This window comes from Orycteropus afer, unplaced genomic scaffold, assembly GCF_000298275.1.
Source record: "Orycteropus afer afer isolate SDZICR_OR568_19922 unplaced genomic scaffold, OryAfe1.0 scaffold00022, whole genome shotgun sequence".
NCBI lineage: Eukaryota > Metazoa > Chordata > Mammalia > Tubulidentata > Orycteropodidae > Orycteropus > Orycteropus afer.
In genome coordinates, this window is record NW_006921609.1 from 8,784,767 (window position 1) to 8,806,889 (window position 22,123).

At 37.3% G+C, this 22,123-nt stretch overlaps 1 protein-coding gene across 1 annotated transcript in view; it reads left to right on the top strand.

The window, feature by feature from the left end:
• The window catches only part of SAMSN1 (SAM domain, SH3 domain and nuclear localization signals 1), a 258,586-nt gene that overhangs the window by 212,351 nt on the left and 24,112 nt on the right, over positions 1 to 22,123 (top strand). The window contains exons 6-9 of the mRNA XM_007934912.1: positions 5,959 to 6,039; positions 10,666 to 10,815; positions 18,242 to 18,371; positions 20,834 to 20,985. Coding sequence (XP_007933103.1) covers positions 5,959 to 6,039; positions 10,666 to 10,815; positions 18,242 to 18,371; positions 20,834 to 20,985 — 513 coding nt within the window. The remainder of the gene's footprint in view (positions 1 to 5,958; positions 6,040 to 10,665; positions 10,816 to 18,241; positions 18,372 to 20,833; positions 20,986 to 22,123) is intronic.

Below are 22,123 nucleotides of genomic sequence, written 5' to 3' on the forward strand. Positions count from 1 at the left end.
CTAACAACAATTAAAACACACACACACACACACATATTCTACTGTTCTTAGATAAATGGTAGTTTATTATGCACACTTTTCCCCATGAATTTTCTCACTTGCACTATATTCTGAAGGGTTTCTAAGGGTTTTCACTGGTTAATTTTTGGAAGTACCTTTTTCAGGGCTTCCTAGTCAGTCTTAGTCTGAAAGCTCCATTGGAACCTGTTTGCCATGCATCAAAACTGCTGGCATTTGGAATACCAGTGACATTATAGGAAAAATATCAAGAATTGCCCAAAGAATGAAGATACCAATCTTAAAAGAAATACCACAATGTTACTTAGAAGCCAGGATGATAAGACTCTGACATACTTACTTTGGACATGTCATCAGGAAAGATGAATCACTAGAAAAGGACATCGTGCTTGATAAAGTAGAGGGCAAACAAAAATGACAGAAACCCTCAATGAGATGGATTGATAAAATAGCCACAAGAAGAGACTCAAATATACCAGCAACCAGGAAGATAGTACAGAATTCAGTAGCACTGTGTTCCATTAATGAGCTCTGGTAGCATAGTGCCGAAAGCACTTGACTGCTAACCAGAAGGCTGGCGGTTCAAACCCACCAGCACTCCTCAGAAGAAAGGTTGGGCAATCCTACTTCTGTAGTGATACTGCCTCGGAAACCCAAGGAGGGGTCGCTATGAGTCGGGGCCGACTCTACGGCACATAACAACAACAACAGTGTTCCATTATGTATAAGGTTGTCATGAGTCAAAACCAACTCCATGGCAACTAACTGCAACATAATCTGGAGATAATTCTATAGCAGGATAAAGAGTTATATTTCAATTTTCATAGCTGCATTCATATCCATGGTTTGCATTTACCATACTTTTTTCCCAGTCACCTATTGATGGACACCAGGGTTTATAGTTTTTTGGTAAAAAAAAAAAAAAACAGCACCACAATGAATGTGTGTAGGTAAATCTTTTATATCTAAGCACATCTCTAGTATATCAACTGCCATTGAGTTAATTCCAACTTAAAGTGATCCTATAAGACAGAGTAGAACTGCACCATGGGACTTCCAAGGCTGTAAATCCTTAAGGAAGTAGACTACCTCATCTTTCTCCCATGGAGTGGCTGACGGGTTCAAACTGTTGAACTTCTGTATCAGTACAATGCTTTACCTAGTATAAGCATCTAGAAATGGAATTTCTGGGTCAAAAAACTTATGTATATGTAATTTTGCCACATATTGCAAAATTTCTCTCCCCAAGTATTCTCTCCCCACTTTACAGGTGCATCTCTAATTGCATAAGGAAAGATTATATAGATTTATAAAATAATATAGCTAAAGATAAAATATGACATTAGATCACCTAATGTCAGCATAAACAAAGAGTGATCTTAAAAATGAACTGCATTATTATTGAAGTTACTCTTCCCATTGATAGATATTTGTTTATATAATAGCTTTGCCTTGATAAGAGCTCTGTCACAAATTACTATTGGCTATATCTAATCTATGATGATTAAACAATGTAAGATTATTAATATTCAAATACATTCTCACTTATTAAGGATTTATCTAGGAAGCATGCTTTACTTCTTCATGATTCACCTTTTCATTGAAAAGCTAACAGGAGTAGAAATTATAAATTTGCTTATTGTTCACACTGGCCCTTTTTCATGATAAGCTGTAACCTATACATTATGAATCCATCTCAGAAAGACACTAACTTTTAGACTAGAGAATAATGCAATTTTTAAAACAATGTCCTTTTAAATACTTAATTTTTCTTCTTAAATGTGTCTCAATGTGGACTGATATTATGCTTCTCTGGCTTAAAGCTGTTGAGTGATTAGTAATGAGATGACTGACAAAACCCAAAGTAATAGTCCCAAACTCTTCTTAAACCACTACTACTAAATCTGCTTTTCGTTATTGATATAATGGGGGATGAATTAATTTTAAAAGGTGGTGACTATTGATTACTTAATGGAAGAAGATAGTATAGAGAATTGCTGAAATGAGCCTATTTGTGCCCTCCTGGGCAATGTGGCCCATTATCCAGTGGTAGAAATCAGGCCTTAACCCTTATTAATATTTATTAGGTAGGAGGCAGGGTGGATGTAGGGTAGAAAATTGCCCCAGGCATCGCTCATAGTAATGTTTCAAGTATATAGAAGAGTTTTACCTTTGTTCAGATAGTTTATAAACAGACAATACACTCAATTCACTTCTGTGATCTCTAAGCCATAGTGGCCTGATGATACGCTTCCCTAGACAAATTGAAGTGATTAATACTCCGAAAAGTCACTCTCGTTAAGTAAGCACTGCATGAAGAGACTCTATTTTCCAACATGTTTCTGAATTTTAGCCCTTCTTTTCTACTCTCCAAACTGGAGGGCTTGTTCAGCAGGGGTGGCAAGCCAGCAAAGGTGTTAATTATGTCTAACACAACCATCATCCTTGGGGCAGTATGCTGTAGCACCTGTCTATCAAGCTAACCCCTTGTCACATGTCAGTATCTTTTTGCTTCAGCTCCTTTAAAATGGAAACAAGGAGTTTTAAAGATAGCTGGTGGGAAGACAGGAGTGTAAGTGTGCTTGTAAAGACTGGAAGCCTTTGAAGCTGACTTGAACTAAAATTGCCTGTGATTTCTGAACAGAAGTTTTTACAGATTATTGACTCTCATTATTAATTTTTCAAATAATCAGGTTATTTTTGAGGACCACAAACTTATTTTTTAATATGATAAGCTTGGAATGAGATAAATTTCTTAAGATAGAACAGATTCTTGGTATTAATAGGTACACGAAGAACATAATATCAGATATCTACCATCCTAAGCAATGTATAAAATTAAATTGATACTGAGGAAACACTAATTTTTTGACTCAGTTACTCTAAAGATTTTTTAAAACGTGTTTAGGAGAATCATTTACTTTGTAGAATATCAGGATGTGTATACAATTACCTGCCTAAAGTGAATTGAATAAGAATAAAAATTTAGCTTTGTAAGAAAAGGTATCCAAGGGAACAGTCTTCTTTTAATATATCATGCTTTTTCTCAAATTCAGTCCATGATACTGATACAGAAGTCTCTTTGTAATTCCACATTAAATGTGGAAAGATTCAGTTTTGCACACCCTCAGATCCTGCATGGGTAAATGGTACTTTCAATTTATTAGTAATTCTATATGTATGTCATTGTTTTCTGATACTCAACAGTTTCAAATTAAGAGTTAGCAATGGAAATTTATTTGTGTTCAATTTTGTTTGTCAATAAACTTGATCTTTATGAAGCAAACGCTTGGTTTTTATTTATCTGTTGTTGGTTATTTGTTTGTTGATTGGTTACTTGGTTGATTGGCTGGCTAGTTAATACTATATGTCATTCACTCATGGAAATAAGTTAGCGGTTAGCTCATTCCAAGAAGGTTCAGTTTAGAATCGATAGGCTTTTCAGTTGCCATTCCCAAGTAACACAATAAATTAGAAATAATTTAACAAATATTTTCCAAGGTGCTTAACACTTTCATATTAAGGATATGAATAAATTTTCTTGAATGTAAATATTAAATGTTAATAATTGTTATACTTTAAATGCCTTTGGATGTTCCAGAGAGAGCATTTTTTCTTTCTTTTTTTGAATTGTACTGTTAGCCACTATATATTTAATAGATTTTTTTGAATTTCTTATTGTGATTTAGGTGAAAGTTTATAGAACAAACAACAATTCCCACACATTTTGATTCATGTCACTGATTGCAGTCCGCTCAATGTAACATCACTCATCCCACTTCTCTGTGTTTCCATTCTTTCTTTCCTAACCCTTCCTGCTACTTGAACTTTGTCCTTGGGCAAATGCTGACCTTTTGATCAAGAATGGTTGATTTGTCTAAGGTGTGCTTACCTCCCTAGTGTTATTGTTCACCTTATAGACTGTTTATTATTTGGCTGAAAATTGAGCTATGGGAGTTAGATTAGTTCCGGGTCAGAAGGGTGACTAAGGGCCATAGTTTCGGGGTTTCCACGAGTCTCTATCTGACCAATAAGCTTTGTCTTTTTTATGATTTTTAGTTTGGTTCCACATTTTTCTCCCACTCTTGCCAGGATCTTCTAACGTGATCCCTTTCAGAGCTGGTTGGTAGTGGTAGCCAGGTACCATCTAGTTCTTCTGGTCTCAGGGTTATGGAGGCTAAGGTTGACATGGTGCATTAGTTCTTTGGACTGTTTCCATGTGTTTTTGATTTTCTTCACTCTTCTTTGCTCTGGACGTTGGAGAGACCAACAGTTGCACCTTATTTAGATGGCTGCACACAAGCTTTTAAGATCCCAGGTGCTACTCACCAAATTAGGATGTAGAACATTTTCATTGTGGGTGATGTTGTGCCAACTGACCTTGATGTTCCCTGAGAGTACAGTCCTAAGCCTCCAGGAAAACTGCATGAATCTTCCTTATGAAGTAGGAAATAGAAATATCATATGATCTATAAATCCCACTACTAGGCATATATTCTACAGAAAAAAGAGCTGTGACACACAGCATGAATAGATACATGCACACCCATGTTCATAGCAGCATTATTCACAATAGCAAAAAGATGGAAACAACCTAAATGTCCATTATCAGAAGAACAGATAAACTATCACATATGCACACAGTGGAATACTATACAACATTAAAGAATAACAATGAATCTGCAAAACACCTGGTAACATGGATGAACTTGGAGGCCATTATGTTGAATGAAACTAGTCAATCACAAAAGGAAAAATATTGTGTGAGATCACTATTATAAAAAAGTCAAGAAAATATTTTCACACAAAAAGAAACATATTTTGATGGTGTGGTGGTTTTGGTTGTGTGCCAACTTGGCTGGGCCTGGTTGAGTGGCTGGGAAGCTGGTGGTAGTTATTCCCATGATGAGACTGGAAACAAGCTCCGTGGTGGGATCTACCACAAGCAGCTGAGTAGCTACCTTTGGGAATGTGTTCTGTTTCCTGTATTTAAGGAGAAACCTTGGTAATGGTCTCTAGCCTATGGCACGCTTGGACCCTGCATGTAGCTGTGTCGTTGCTCAGCAGCCTGCCATGTTCTGCCGAACTTAGGACTTTCAATGGACTTGAATTACTGGCCTGCCATGTGGTCTGGTAACATCGGGACTGTGCCTTTTTACTTGTCAACTTTGGGGCTTCCAGCCTCAGCAGCCAGCAGCTGTTTGAGTGATGAAACGCCTCTAGCTCCAGTGGCCTGGGAGCAGGAGGTAGAGCTGGACCCCAAGGTTGAGGGGTTTCACCCAGCCCCTAGAGCCTGGCACTTTGAACTTGGACTTAAAGCCTCCAAATTGTAAGAATAAACTCCTGTTTATTAAGGGCATCCCATTTGTGGTATATTTTCTCTTCAGAGAGGCACCAGGTAACCAAAACAGATGGTTACCAGTGGGGGGAAAGGAAGGGAGGGAAAAACACCAGCACATATTGACTTGGTTGAGGGGGACAGCAAAATAAAATAAGGAGGAGGTTAGCAAAAAGTGATCAAGGCAAAGGAAAACCATGGAAGGAGTACAAGAATTAAAGGCAACAAAGATAAATGCTATTACATACACAATCATGCAATACAGTGATAACAATAATGTACAAGTGGATACATAGATAGACACACAAGCTGAACAGACGTGAGGAGAAGACTATACCCAACAAATATATATAGGCCTGACAGAGGATATTTCTACAAATGTATTTACATATGCTTCATATATATCCATGAATACAGTACAGCATACAGGGGAAAAACTTACAGAAACTTCGTAGCCATAACAAAAAACCTTGAGTGAATAAGAGAAGGTCATATTTGCAAGAAAATGGTGCTTATTAAATTATAATCACTTATATTATTAGTTTTAACAATGAAGTCATAAACTCTTAACTTTATGCTCCTCTTCCATTCCTTCTTTACAGCGCAGCAGCAGCTTTGGGAATTTTGATCGTTTTAGGCATAAACCAGATGATTTCACATCAAAACCAGATGGTTCGACTGAGGTTAGTATTTGATTCTATTTTTACAGATATTTTTCAAACACATAATGCAAAAAATATGATGCTAATATCCCTTTCTATTTGAAAAAATATCCCTTTTGCAAACTACAGTAAGAATAGTCCATATATCTTTAAATCATAGGTCTTGCAAATGTTTCTGTGGTAAATATACAATTTTATAGTACCCAGTATCATCCTGGACAAGGAGACCTGGTTGTACAACAGTCTAGTGCTCAGCTGCTAACTGAAAGCTTGACAATTTGATCTCACCCAGGAGCTCTGTGGGACAGAGAGCTGGTGATCTGCTTCAGTAAAGATAACAGTTAAGGAAACTCTATGGGGCAGCTCTACTCTCTACCACGGGTCACTAAGGCTCAAAATTGACCGGACAGTACCTAACAATCACACCATTCTGGGCACTCAGAATAAAAAGCTATTTGAGAAACTCAAAAGACATCTGGGAAAGGAAAATATGAACTTAAGAAGATAATTCAAACACAGACAATCACAGCTTTTCTTAGCATTTCCACCAGAAAACAATAAATATTACAAATTTTATGTACGCTATAATCACATTAAATTAGGAAATGATTAAGTGACTTAATGTAAACCTGTTATGGAGAGCATGATTGCTCAATTACACTCCTACATGTGCATTAAAATGTCTCATTGGTGACCATTACATAAACTTTGGCAAACCATGAACACTTTAAATGTAGCTTAAGAAAATCTTCCCATAAAATTAGGTTTACATTATAATAACAGTAATAAAACTAATAATATCTATGTTTTACTGAACACTTACTATGAGGCAGGCACAATGCTAAATATTTTATCTATGTATATAGATTTTATTTCTGGTAAAAATAATAGTTCCATTTTATTGTTGAATAAATATGTTTCATTCAGTAAAATTACCCCTAAAATTAACTATGTAGTTAATTAATGCCAAAGAAGAACTTTTAGTCTAATTCTAAATTTTACCATTCTGTTATACAGTTTCATAAACTGTGGCCACATGTGGTAAGTAAGCAATGAAGGTACAGCAATTAATGGAATATTAGAGAGGAAGGAGGAGTATTGAAAAAACTTGAAATATATATTTATCATTGAACCTGATTCAGGAGCCCCACAGGTGATATATTCATTTTAGATGAACATATTTTCAGTCATATGCATTCTTAATTCCTCATTCTAATTATCATATCTTCATTTTTACAAAGAATGTTTCCTTTTGTTGTATGTAATTTCTCCAAGTGCTTTTGGGATTTCTATGTGTCTAACTATAATGGTAAGGAGATTTGGTGGCATAGCAGCTAAAGAATTTGGCTGCTAACCAAAAGAGTGTGATTCAGACTCGCCAGCGGCTTCTTGTGTGAAAGATGTGCCAGTCTGCTTCCATCAGCTTTGGAAACACTATGGGGCAGTCCTATTCCCTCCTATAGAGTTGTTATGAGTCTGAATAGACTCAATGGCAAGGAGTTTGGCTTTTGGTATCTATAATATTTGTAAATATTTTTCTTTCAGTAATGGATACTCCTGAAAGAAAGAAATGGGAACAAAATGTAATCTGGTATTCATTAGTCCATATACATGTGTGTATATCTCTTTTGGGAGCTCTGGTAGCATAGTGGCTAAGGCACTTGACTGTTAACCAGAAGGCTGGCGGTTCAAACCCACCAGCCACTCCTTGGAAGGAAGGTTGGGCAATCCTACTTCTGTAGTGATACTGCCTTGGAAACCCAAGAAGGGGTCGCTATGAGTCAGGGCTGACTCGACGGCACATAACAACAACACAACAACATATCTCTTTTATCCAACTATGTATTTATACACCAAAAAAACAAACTTGGCTGTCAAGTTGATTCCAACTCATAACAACCCCATAGAACAGAGCAAAACTGCCCCATAGGGTTCCAAGGCTATAAATTTTTAGGGAAGCATACTGCCTCATCTTTCTCCTGCAGAGCAGCTGGTGGGTTTGAACCTTTCAGTTAGCAGCTGAATGCTTAACCACTGCACCACCAGGGCTCCTATATGTTCATATACACATGCTTATATATAAATTGGGAGCTCTGGTAGCATAGTGCCTAAGGCACTTGACTGCTAACCAGAAGGCTGGAGGTTCGAACCCACATGCCACTCCTCGGAATGAAGATGGGGCAATCTGCTTCTGTAGTGATACTGCCTCAGAAACCCAAGGAGGGGTCACTATGAGTCGGGTCCAACTCAACGACACATAACAACAACAACAACAGCAACAGCCCTGATTTCTCCACTTTTTTTTTTTTTTTTTTATAAATTGTGCTTTGGGTGCAAATTTATGAGCAAATTTGTTTTACATTCAACAGTCCGTGTACATTTGATTTCACACCCCGATTACCATCCCTGACCATAACAAACTCTCTTCCCTTCCTATCCATCCTTGTGACTAACCCCTTCCTGTACCCTTCTTCACTATGCACTCCTGTCTGTCCATGTTTCCTTCTATGTGAATGCTGTCCCCCTGGTGCTTCATGGCTGATTGCTCTAAGGGGTATATTTCCGGAGAGTAGGCAAGTGCATCACCCTGGAGTAGGTGTTCTGCATGAAGGTCTTTCTACTGTTGGGCTGAGAGCCAATCCATGGGAGTGAGTCCAATTCTAGGCCTGAAGGGTAACCCAGGGCCACGGTCTTGTGGCTTCCACCAGACTCTATTTGACCAGTAATTCTGGTCATTTTTGTGTTTTTGAATTTTGTTCCACATTTTTCCTCCCACTTTATCCAGGATCTCCAGTTTTGATCCCTTTCTGAGGGTCTGTCATTGGTAGCTGGGCACCATCTAGTTCTTCTGGTCTCAGGGTCATGAAGGCTGAAGTCTTCATGGTCCATCTTATCCTAGGACTAATTGTTTCCAGATGCCTTTGATTTTCTTCACTCTTCTTTGATTCAGATGAGAAGAGAACAACAGTTGCCTCTTAGATGGCTGCTGGAAAGCTTTTAAGACCCCAGTCACTACTCACCAACGTAGGTTGTTGAACAAGATTTTTATGTTCTATGTTGTGCCCACTGAGTTGCTCCATGGTTAAGCACTCAGCTACTAATTCAAAGGTGGGTGGTTTGAGCCCACCCAACAGCTTTGAGGGAAAAAGACCTGGCAATTTGCTTCTGTAGAGATTACAGCCAATAAAATACTGTGGGAGAGTTCTACTCTTGTCACACAGGTGGTTGCTATGAGTTAGAATTAACTTGCTGGCACCCAACAACAACAGGGGAAGCCAATGGCAATAGCATGTGCAAATTTTGGTGGAACATGAATGAGAAACAGACAGAGGACTAATGTGGCAATACTATAGTAAGTGCTTTTCAAATTTTAGTGAATATCAGGATCACTTGGAGATTATCTTAAAACACAAATCTGCCCCAGGTGGAAGAAGCACCTGGCTGCAAACCAAAAGATGGCCAATTTGAACCCACCAGCTGCTCTTCAGGAGAAAGGTGTCACAGTCTGCTTCCCTAAAGAAGTTCTACTCTGTATTATAGGGTCACTATGAATCAGAATCAACCTGATGGCAATGGATTTGTTTGTTTGTTTGTTTGTTTTTTCAGTCCCCAGGTGGTGCTCATGCTGCTGGCTTAGGAACTGCATTTCAAAAACTACTGCTATTGTGAGCAAGGGAGACCTCAGAAGTAGCTAGAGGAGAGAATAAAATATGTAGAGAGAGTATTTTAGTTCAAATAGACTTTATATAGTGTAATATATATCACATTATATTACATATTAAATCAATTATATGTCACATTATTTATATAATTGAGACTTGTGAGCTACGAACACTTTGTATTTTATTTTAAGTTAGACAGGAAGCCATCAGTTTAACAAGAGAGAAGTAGCCCAAATAAAATATTTGATTAGTACAGTGTGTGAATTTACATGAAAATTTCTGTACTAATGGCTGAAATGAGTTCATATCTACTATTGCTTGGGAATGTGGTAAATTTGCATGCATAGTCACCTGTTAAGATGAAAAAAATCTTACAGTTTCTCTGTGGATTTGATAAACTCCAAAACTTCTTAAAAATAGCCATAACTACGTTCACTTCCATAAGAATAAAAAGGATATTTTAATGTCCTTTCAGCACAGATTGATATGATAGCCATTTCTAAAGCCTCCAATAAAGCATCTCTCAACTGTATGGATATAATCATTCATTAACATACCTGGTATTTAATTTTATTTGGACAAACTAAAAAATAAAAAATGGTTCTTCTATAGTTATAAAAATAGCCAAAACTATGGGAAGAGAGCTGTTACATTGTGGGGAATTGCAATCACTGTCATAAGATAAAATGTGTATGAACTGTTATATAGAAAATGAATTTGCTCTGTGAACTTTCACCCAAATCACAATAAAAATTAAAAAAAAAAAAAAAAAAAGCCAAAACTCTCTAAGAAAATTTCAGATGTGAAACTCAAGTTTGTAACACAAGTAACCAGGCCTGAACAAAGTTGAAAATATACATGTGCCCCGGTCATTTGGCATGCAGTACAGAAAGTCTACAAATGTGGAATATTTTTTCTAATAATATTTTCAGATCCATTATTTTTATTGCTTATTATATCATCTTTTGTAAACAATTCTAACTAGGTGTATGAAGGTGAACCGATAAATGAAAATGGAGAACAAAATAAAACTTCAAATAATGAAGGCGGTTTTGGTAAAAAAATGAGAGCTATTTCCTGGACCATGAAGAAAAAAATGGGTAAAAAATACATAAAAGCCCTTTCTGAGGACAAGGTAAGTGTGTTCTGCTAAGCACTTACATTTTTCGATTAGAAATTTCTTAAAATATTCAATAGGTCTTTCTTCTAGACATAGAAGCAACTAATGTTTTATGAGGTACTTAAACATTTATTTTGTTCCTTAACTATTGTGCCAATAAGTTGGGTAGAAGAAAAGTACCATAACTTCCATTTTAATGGAAGAAACTGTGGCTCAGAATAATCATGCACTTAGTATGTGAAGTACATGCCACATATGTTATAGTATGTATCAGTACTTCATTCTTTTTTACTGCCAAATAACATTACATTGAATGAATATATTGCATTTTATTTATACATTCATCAGTTATGGGTATTTAGGTTGTTTCCACTTTAGGGATATTATGAGTAATGCTACTTGTGAACATTTATGTACAAATTTTTATGGATATGTTTTTCTTGTGTCTTTATATCTCATGGGAATAAGTAACTCTGTTTTATATTTTGATAAACTAGCAAACATTTTCTAAGGAGATAGATCACTTTCTATTCAGACCAGCAATGTATGAGGGCTTTCTTCACATCTTTTCCAACACTTTTTATTGTCTTTCTTTATTTTAGCCATGTTAGTGGGTCTGAAGTGAAATCTCATTTTGTTTTTCATTTGCATTGCCCTGATGACTAATGATGTTGGGAATATTTTCATAGGTTTATTGGCCATTTGTATAAATTCTTTGGATAAATACCTATTAACATAATTTCCTTATTTTTAATTGGATTAGTTGTCATTTTATTGTTGAACTTTAAGAGTTTTTATATATTCTGAATATAAGTCCCTTATCAGATATATCATTTGTAAAGATTTTTTTCATTTGTATGGGATTTCTTTTAACTTTCCTGATGGTATCACTTATAGCACAAAAGTTTTTAACATTGATGTATTCCAATTTATCTATTTTTTCTTTTGTTGTGTTTTTTGTGTCTTATCTAAGAAACCAATGCTTAACCTAAGTTTACACAGATTTACTCTATATTTTTTTCTAAGAGTTTTATGGTTTCAGCTCTTAATTTCTGATGTATGACCCATTTGAGTTAATTCTTTTATATGGTAAGTTAGGAATCCAACTTCATTTTTTACATATGCAAATCCAGTTGCTCCAACACCATTTGTTCAAAAGGTTACTATTTTCTCATTGCATTGTCTTGGACCCCTTGTCAAAAATCAATTGACTCTAACTTTATTGACATATGTATATGAATCAGAAATATATGAGTCTCTTTCTGGACTGGGAAGAACACACTCAGCATTTCTCAAGCTGAAAGAACTGAAGAAAAAATTAAAGCCTTGAGTTGCAATATTGAAAGATTCTATAGGCAAAATATTGAATGATGAAGGAAATATCAAAAGAAGATGAAAGGAATACACAGAGTCACTGTACCAAAAAGAATTGGTCAATGTTTGTCCATTTCAGGAAGTGGCAAAGAACTAGTGATATTGAAGGAAGAAGTCAAAGGTGCACTGAAGGAATTGGTGAAAAACAAGGCTCCAGGAATTGACAGGATACCCATTGAGGTGTTTCAACAAATGGATGCACCTCTGGAGGCACTCACTTGGTTATGCCAAGAGATTTGGAAGACAGCTACCTGGACAACTGACTGGAAGATATCCATAATTGTACCCATTCCAAAGAAAGGTGATCCCATAGACTGTAGAAATTATAGAACAATATCATTAATATCACATGCAAGTAAAATCTTGCTGAAGATAATTCAAAAATGGTTTTATTCTTCCTCAGAGCTTCCTTCCTTGGCTCTGCTTTCTTTCATCTCCCTCTAAATATTGAGTCTTTCTGAGCATTGTTCCTGGACCCTCTATTCAATTACCTCTCCTCCTAAGTGATTTCATCTAATCTTACAACTTCAAACACTACTTATAAGCGGATGTTTTTCAAATTATGTTTGAAAATTATATTTCAAAGAGAACTTCCAGAAATGCAAGGTGGATTCAGAAGAGGATGTGGAATGAGGGATATCATTGCTGATGTCAGATGGATCTTGCTTGAAAGCAAAGAATACCAGAAAGATGTTTACTTGTGTTTTATTGACTATTGTGTGGATCATAACAAATTATGGATAACATTGAGAAGAATGGGAATTCCAGAACATTTAATTGAGCTCATAAGGAACCTGTATATAGACCAGGAGGCTGTTGTTCGAACAGAGAAGTGGGATATTTCTTGGTTTAAAATCAGGAAGGGTGTCAGCGTTGTATCCTTCCACCATATTTATTCAATCTGTATGCTCAGCAAATAATCCAAGAAGCTGTATTATATGAAGAAGAATGCAGCATCATCATTGAAGGAAGACTTACTAACAACCTGCGATATGCAGATGACACAACTTTGCTTGCTGTAAGTGAAGATGACTTGAAGCACTTACTGGTGAAGATTAAAGACTACAGTCTGCAGTATGGATTACATCTCGACATGAATAAAATGAAAACCCTCACAACTGGCCCAATAAGCAGCATAACAATAAATGGAGAAAATATTTAAGTTGTCACACATTTCGTATTACTTGGTTCCACAATTAGCACCAATGGAAGCAACAGTCAAGACATCAGAAGATGCATTACACTGGGCAAATCTGCTGCATAAGACCTCTTTCAAGTGCTGAAGATAAAAGTTTTCTCTTTGAAGACTCAGGTGAGCCTAACCCAAGTCATGGTATTTTCAATATTGCCTTATATGCATGTGAGAGCTGGACATTGAATAAGGAAGATCGAAGAAGAGTTGATGCTTTTGAGTTGTGATGTTCGCGAAGAATACTGAAAGTGCCATGGACTGCCAAAAGAACAAACAGATCTCCTGGACAAAGTGCAGCCGGAACATTCCTTGGAAGTGAAAATGGCCAGACTTCGTCTCACCTAGTTTGGTCATGTCATTAGAAAGGAACATTCCCTGAAGAAGGATATCATGCTTAGAAAAGTGGAAGGTCAATGAAAAAGTGGAAGGCCCTCAATGAAATGGAGTGACACAGTGGTTGCAACAATGGGTTCAGGTATAGCAAGGATTGTGAGGTTGGCACAGGACTAGACATTGTTTCATTCTGTTGTGCATAGGGTCACTATGAGTTGGAGCTGACTTGACAGCACCTAGCAACAACAACTTTCTGGACTCCCAAATTTTATTCCATTAGTCCATATATATTGTTCCCATTCTCTTTTAACCAACTTCAATGGGGTACTTGTTGCCAATACTCCATTGAAACATTTGTCACAATCAGTAGTGACCTTGGCATTGACAAATACAATGATCATATATATTTATTTATGCTTTATTTTTAAGCTTTATTTAGGTGACAATTTCCCTCCACGTCAAAGATTTCCTTTCTTGGTTTATTAGTCAGGGCACTCTTCTGACTTTTCTTCTTCCTCAGAGCTTCCTTTATTGACTCTGCTTTCTTTCATTTCCCTCTAAATACTGAGTCTTTCTAAATATTGTTCCTAGACCCTCTACTCAATTACCTCTCTTCCTAAATGATTTCATCTAATATTATGACTTCAAACACTATCTGTAAGCTCATGTTTTTCAAATTATGTCTCTATAAACTCTTTGCTTATCTGCATAATCGTAGAACTAATTTCTTATTTGATATCATCATTTAAAAGTTTAATAGATACCTGGAACTTAGTACAGGTAATACCTGACACATGAAGTATTCTAGATACTATGAACTGTGCTCATGACTTTCTTTCCTCTGGTGTTGCAGTGCCCAAGGCATTTGACTGCTAACTAGAAGGCTGGTGGTTCAAAACCACCAGCCACTCCTTGGAAGGAAGGTTGGGCAATCTACTTCTGAAGTGATACCACCTGGGAAACCCAAAGAGGGGTCACTATGAGTCGGATCCCACTCGACAGCAGTGTGTTGTGTTGCATTGGATTTTATAGTTAGTAATATGTACTACATTCAATGTTAAAATACATCTGTAAATTTATATGTAGGGTTTTCAACCATAAAAGACACATAAAGATCAGATTAATAAAGATAGTAATAATAAAAGTTAATAATAATGAAAACAACAAAAAAAAAGAAACCTAAAAGTAAAGAGTTTGACTTATGTCAGAACTGATTATGATGGAGTTGTCAGAGTGGAACCCATCAGAAACCAGAAACTACCTGAAATACCAAACTGAAACCTTAATTCTCTACACTTCTGCCAAATATGCATACTTACTCACTGGGTATGTATATATAAGGAGCTCTGGTAGTGCAGTGCCTAAGGCATTTGACTGCTGATCAGAAGGCTGGCAGTTCAAACTCACCAGCCACTCCCCAGAAAGAAGACTGGGCAATCTACTTCTGTAGAGATACCACCTCAGAAACCCAAGGAGGGGTTGCTATGGGTCAAATGGACTCGATGGCAGGGAGGTGTTTTTGTTGTCTATCTATCTATCTATCTATCTATCTATTATCTAGTCTCCCTAATTATAATAGATAAAACCATCATAATCCTCATAATCCTATACGTTGAAATAAACAAGCAAACAAAAAACCTGGGGAATCATTCTAAATTATTTTCTTCTACTTTTCACTCCAGTTCATGTCAGTATATGCTTTTGGTTCTAACTTCAAAAATTATCTAAAGACTTAACTTCTCCACTTACAGTGTTCCAGCTTTAAACATGGTCACCAATCTTTCTTGCCTGGATTACTATAATAACCACCTAATTGTTTTCCTCTCCTCCACTTTTACCTCACATAAAATCCATTCTCCACATAGAAGTTAGAAAGGCCTCAAAAAGGTGAAAATGACTTAAATGTAAAACCCCAAACTATAAAATTTATCAAAGATAAAATAGGGACAAATCTGGGAGCCCTAATTTATGGCATAAATAGACTATCAAGCATAACCCAAAATGTACAGGAGGTAGAAGAGAAGCTAGATGACTGAGACCTTTTAAATATTAAAATTCTTATGTGCATTGAAAGACTTCATCAAAAGAGTAAAAAGAGAACCTACAGACTGGGAGAAAATATTTGCCTATGACATATCTAATGAAAGACTCATTTCCAAAATCTATAGAAAACTTCAACACTTCAACAGCAAAAACACAAATAACTCAATTCATAAATGGGCAAAAGACTTGAGCAGACACTTCACCAAAGAAGATATATAGTCGGCCAACAAATACATGAGGAATTGTTCATGATCATTAGTCATTAGAGAAATGCAAATCAAAACAATGATGAGATATCATCTTACCCCAGCAATAAAAGCAAAGTTCAACAGGACCCAAAATACAAATGCTGGTGAGGTTGCAGAGAGATTGGAATTCTTGTGCATTGCTGGTGGAACTGTAAAATGGTACCACCATTGTGGCATATAGTATGGTGTTTCCTAAAAAATTGAAAATAGAAATACCATTTGACCCAGCAATTCCATTACTAGGAATATATCCTAAAGAGGTAGGAGGCAGCACACGAACAGACATATGCATACCTATATTCATCGCAGCAGGATTCACTATAGCAAAGATATGGAAACAACCTAAATGCCCATCAACAGATGAGGGGATAACCAAATTATGGTACATTCACCCAATGGAATACTATGCTACATTAAAGAACAAAGAGAGATACGCGAATCATCTCATAACATGGATGAACCTGGAGGACATTATGCTGAGTGAAAAAAGTCAATCGCTGAAGGAAAAGTACTGTATGAGCCCATTACTGTAAAAGGATAAAGAAAGGTTTGCTTGGGAAAGGGAACTCACTTTGCAGGTTGCCAGGGTGGAGAGGGAGGGGGAGGGATTAATTTTGGGCTAGTTGGGGCCCACACACTGACGTGAATAAGGGGAAGGATGTATGGAAAGAGTCTGTGACCACTGTGATAACATTGGGAAAAGAGAGGACACTGAATTGGGCACATAGGAGACAGACGGCAGATGCTAATACCAACCAGTGTGCCCACAATAATGCATTACCATTAACAACAAACACCAGGCTACAGATAAACACATAAACACCTGAAAGGATCAGATTGGGGTCAGTGAACAGGAATATACTCTAGACCAAGGATAGATTCAGCTCAGGCTAATCTTGCACAGATACCAGTGATACAAAATACCTGCAATCTTTACAGAAACAACAGAAGACAGATATAGAGCAATCCCTCACAGACACCCAGACACTGCGGGAGAGAGATCCAACAGATCTCCCATCTCAGGACCATGGTATTGGGGGACGGAAAAAAAGAAAAGGGAAGAAGAGAAATGGACAGGGTTAGATTTCAAACTGTAATACAGGTCTGACATCTGTGAAAAGAAATGGAAAAGAAAGATTAGGAAAAGAGAGAGTCAGATTGCAACACCATTCTGAGAAAGCTTTGGCCTGGTTGATGAGAAGTCCTTGAGCCAAAGTTTTCATTTACAGGAGTTTCACATCCTTCCAAAAAGGCTTGAATAGAATCCTGACTGTGTTAGTCACTGCCTGAGAGTGTGGCCTCAGGGCATATACAGTGGTGGATCTTGAAGGGTAGTAGCTGTGGTTGTCAGTCAAATAGAGTCGCTTCAGCAAAAGATCTTTCTGGCACAAACCCACAGTCACTACATGTGATCTATAACACTCTTCATGATCTGGCTCCAATTTCCAGTTCTGAATTCATATCCTAACACTCCTCTCTGCCACCCTGAGCTCCAGTTACATGGGCATTGTAGCTTTTCCCTCCATAACACAAGCTAATTCTAAATTTAGTTCCTTTTCACTTGTTGTTCCTTTTGGTTGCATGACTCTGCCACCAAATATTTACATGAATTACATCTTTTATTGTTCACATAAAGAAATTAGAACAAATATCACCTTATTTAAGAGCTCTTTGGAGGCTACCTCATCTAAATCATGCAACCATCCCCAACCCTAACCCTAGTAGCCAATTTGTCTCACATCACTGAATTTTATTTCTTTCATAGCACATCTATAAAAATATGATCAAACACATACAGACACACACAGCCTGACATTTTAGATTATACCTCCTTAGAGCAAGGATGCTGTTATCTTATTTACTATGGTGTCTGTAGTGACAAAAACAGTGCCTTGGTACATAGAACATATTTTATAAACTTGTGTTGAATGACAGATAAAGCACAGATAGCAATAAGTAGAACATTTCTGATTAAACAGTATTGATAAGCTATTGATACTAATTTGCAACACTGAACTGTTATAATTTCAGTTGAATTGTACATTGTTTTATCTAAAGAATCTTCCCAAGTATACTGTAAAATATTTTGCTAGGAATTAAACTAAAGATTATTGAAGCTCCTATCTTTGGTTGATGTATTCCTAAGTATTCTATTGCTAAAATATGTATTCTTTGTTAAATCAGTGTGCCTGGTGAACATTGTCATGGAAATCTGTTGTCTGCACTTAACCTCTGATATGTTTTATTGAAGGATGAGGAAGATGGACAGGATGCCCTCCCTTATCGGAACAGTGACCCCATGATTGGGACCCACACTGAGAAGGTCTCCCTCAAAGCCAGTGACTCCATGGATAGTCTCTACAGTGGGCTGAGCTCATCAAGTAAGGCTACAAAATAAGGGACAAGATCCTAGAAGTGAGGTCTGAGTTAAGTGAATTAAAAACAACTGATTTGCTCCTGTGAGCCTTGTTTATCAATTAGCAACAAGGTTCCAGTTACTTTATAAGAGAAATGGTAGAAGTATAGGATGTCTGTAATCTATATGGAGCTGCTGTTGTTGAAAATGATACATCATGCATTTGGCAGAATTATATACTATTTTTAAACTTTAACACTATAGTCAGCAAGACTGTTGAAGATATGCCTCAAAAATGTCGTGTTGGGTAATTAAATTGGCATTCCCAAAATAAAAAACGTATGCTGGGGAGAACTGAAGCATATTGATGCATTGAAAACTTTAAATTGTTAAATTTATGTCAATGAAACACTGCTTTCTCTTTTTCTCTCCCTCCATTTCCCTCCCTTATTTCTTCCTTCTTTTCCTTTCCCTCCCTCTGCCTCTCCCTCTTCCCTTCCATCCCCTTCTTCCTTTTCCTCTCTCTTCCCTTTTATTTATTCCTTCTCTCTCCCCCTCCTTTTTCCTTTCCTTTCCCCTTCTCTTTCTCATGTTTTTCTTCTTTTTTTCCCCTGAAGTATTCTGAAAAGTGTAGGACATTCACATCCATTCCAGCATTTAATTTTTAGGTCTTGATCCAACATTAGGGAGAAAACACTTATACAATAAATAAAAATACTAAATGGCTAGTACATATCCATTTATATAGATAACCAATATATAAATACTAAATGGTTGAATGTAACCAACTATCCAACAAAAAAGAATTAGCAAATGTCCAACAAGGATTTTTTAATGAGCACTGACATTTTCCTAAGAAGGAAAATGACTCAGGATTTAATTACATATCCTGCTACAATATTTGAATAAAACTACTGATACTGCAGGGTTCCTTATGACTTTTTATATATACACTTCTATATATCCCTCTGGGAGCTCTGGTAGCATAGTGGCTAAGACACTTGCCTGCTAACCAGACGGCTGGCGGTTCAAACCCACCAGCCACTCCTCGGAAGGAAGGTTGGGCAATCCTACTTCCGTAGTGATACTGCCTCAGAAACCCAAGGAGGGGTCGCTATGAGTCAGGGCTGACTTGACGGCACATAACAACAACAACAACATATATCCCTCTAATCTTTTCAAAGATGTTCAAAGTTTTTGCAAAGTTCATTTTTCCATTTCCATTTAAAACAATTGCTTCTATTATCTGAAGATGGGTCACAAAGACCAGATGCTTCAAGTATCCTGAATTTTATCCCCATTCTCTTTCTGGCTGTACAATAGTTATTTTGTGAAAATAGCTAGTGCAGAAACATTGGAAGGATCTGTTTTTGTTGTGTGAAAATTATAATCTATTAGAATTTATTCCTGCTGCAAGTTTTAAAATTCTAGATTGCAGTCTGGAATGTGGGGAGAAATTTATTAACTAGAATGTACCATGAAAAGCCAGGATCTAGGGTAGCCAAGGGAGAGTGAGAATGAAGAGATGGGAACACACTTAGCTGTTATTATATATGATGTAATTTCTGTGATAAGACAACTCATCTTTCTTCTATACCAGTTCATATACAATGTAAATTTTTTACCTTATTTACATAATGAGTGGTAGTGAAATATGTGCTATTCCTTCAATGAACAGAGCACCAAAGGGCCAGACTGAAGGAGGGAGTGAAGACTGAGAATGGTAGAGAAACTGAAAGTTAATTCCATTGGAAATCTTTCTTATCCCCAGACTGGCAGCAAAAATGGAATCTCCTTTGTTTCTTTCCTGGGGGCTCAAGATCAGAAAGGAAGAGAATCAGTGAACAAGCATTTAAAGCAATTCAAAGGGCTAGTTTAGAACAATTTTGAAACACTTGGGGGTACAGACTTCCAGAACACTTCCTCCTCCTCTCATCACACTTGCACAAGCAGAAGTGTCACCTTTTACGTGCAGAGAGAGACACTACCTCAAAATGGCATTTGGTCTCCAAGAGGAAGTCTGGGGAACATTTTTGCTACAATAGTGATATGTTATAGTGAACCTTGTAGGATTTTATCTTGGCTACTCTGTGATCAACATTACACAAAGATAAAACTGCTACTGTCAGTTTCTGTCATTGTTTAAATGTACAGAATTAATTGTCTGACTTGTACAGGGGTTAAACCTATACCATCTGCTCTTTAGCAAGTTACAATACACTGTGCTACTGGATCAGATCACAGGGGCAGAAGGAAGAGGGTGGTTGGTTTAGTGGTCAGGGCCAGATTGGCTGAAGAAAGGTCAGAAATAGCCCAGAGGACAGAAGTCATTAATGGAGAGTGACAAGAAACAGGAATCAGGCATTAGAAATCCTGCAGAAGGTTGACATCCACTGCTTAAGTATTATCATTCTTCTGTTGTGTCCAGATAATGGTTCAAGACATCAGGAGCTCTCTGTGAGAACTATTAACTTTTGCTTTCATCAGGTGGAATAACAAGTTGTTCAGATGGTACAAGTAACCGGGACAGCTTTCGGCTTGATGATGAAGGTCCCTACACAGGACCATTCTGCGGTCGTGCTAGAGTGCACACAGATTTCACGCCAAGCCCCTATGACACTGACTCCCTCAAAATCAAGGTTAGTGAATGTCATAACTCCTTTCTATGTGGTTTGCCAAATACTGTGCTGTGTGATCTGTTTAAGGAAATAATAGGCAGTGGGAACTCGAGTAGTGAGTGTGTTTTTCTCGACAGTAGAACTGGAAACTGGTTTATTTTGACAAGAGTTTGAACAAAACAGCAGGAGTTGGGTGGTGGTAAGTAGGGTCCTTCTTGTTCTTTTCAGGCTTTTAAAATTAGCTATTATTATGTGTTGTTGTTGTTGTTGTTATGTGCTGTCGAATCGGCCCTGACTCATAGCAACAGCTCTTTGGGTTTCGAAAGCAGTATCACTACAGAAGTAGGATTGCCCAACCTTCCTTCCGAGGAGTGGCTATGTAGATAATTTAAATTCAGAACCTATCTGGGGAGGAAGGAATTTTCCAAAAACTAAGTCTCACAGGTTGCTGGAAGTGGCCACTTCAACATGGTCCTTGATGGAGTAAAGATAATGAAGCCAAGGAGAGGGACAGAAGATGAAGATATCAGGCAAGAGTCCAGCAGTGCAAAGTCCTTGGGAACCAGTCTTGGCAGGCTCCTCTAGCACGTTTTAAGTTTGTTGCCAGGAGTAACTAGAGATCTTTCTTCCAATGATATTCCCTCTTGAATCTCCTCTTTTTACTCTTACCCTCTGTATTATTTTTATATTGCTATGGTGATACAGTGCCTAGGGCATTTGACTACTAACCAGAAGGTTGCCAGTAGAAACCCACCAGCCATCTCATGGAAGGAAGACTGGCAACCTACTTCCATAAAAATTTACTGCCTTGGAAACCCAGTGGGGTCACTATGAGTCGGAATGGACTCAATGGCAGTGAGTTTGTTTTTGTTTGGTTTTATGACAAATTACTACAAACTCAGAGGCTTAAAACAACACAGATTACTATTATCAGTCAGTTATATAGGTCATAAGGATGGCTCAACTGGGTTCCCTGTATCAACAGGCTGAAATCAAAGTGTCTGTCATGGCTGCAATCTCCTCTGAGGCTCAGGGTCCTCTTCTAAGCTCACTAGTTGTCGACATAACTCAACCTTGTGCTTGTTGGACTGAGGTCACTGCTCTGTTGCTGGAGATCATTTGGGGCCATTCTTAGTACCCAAGACCATGACCCTCTGCA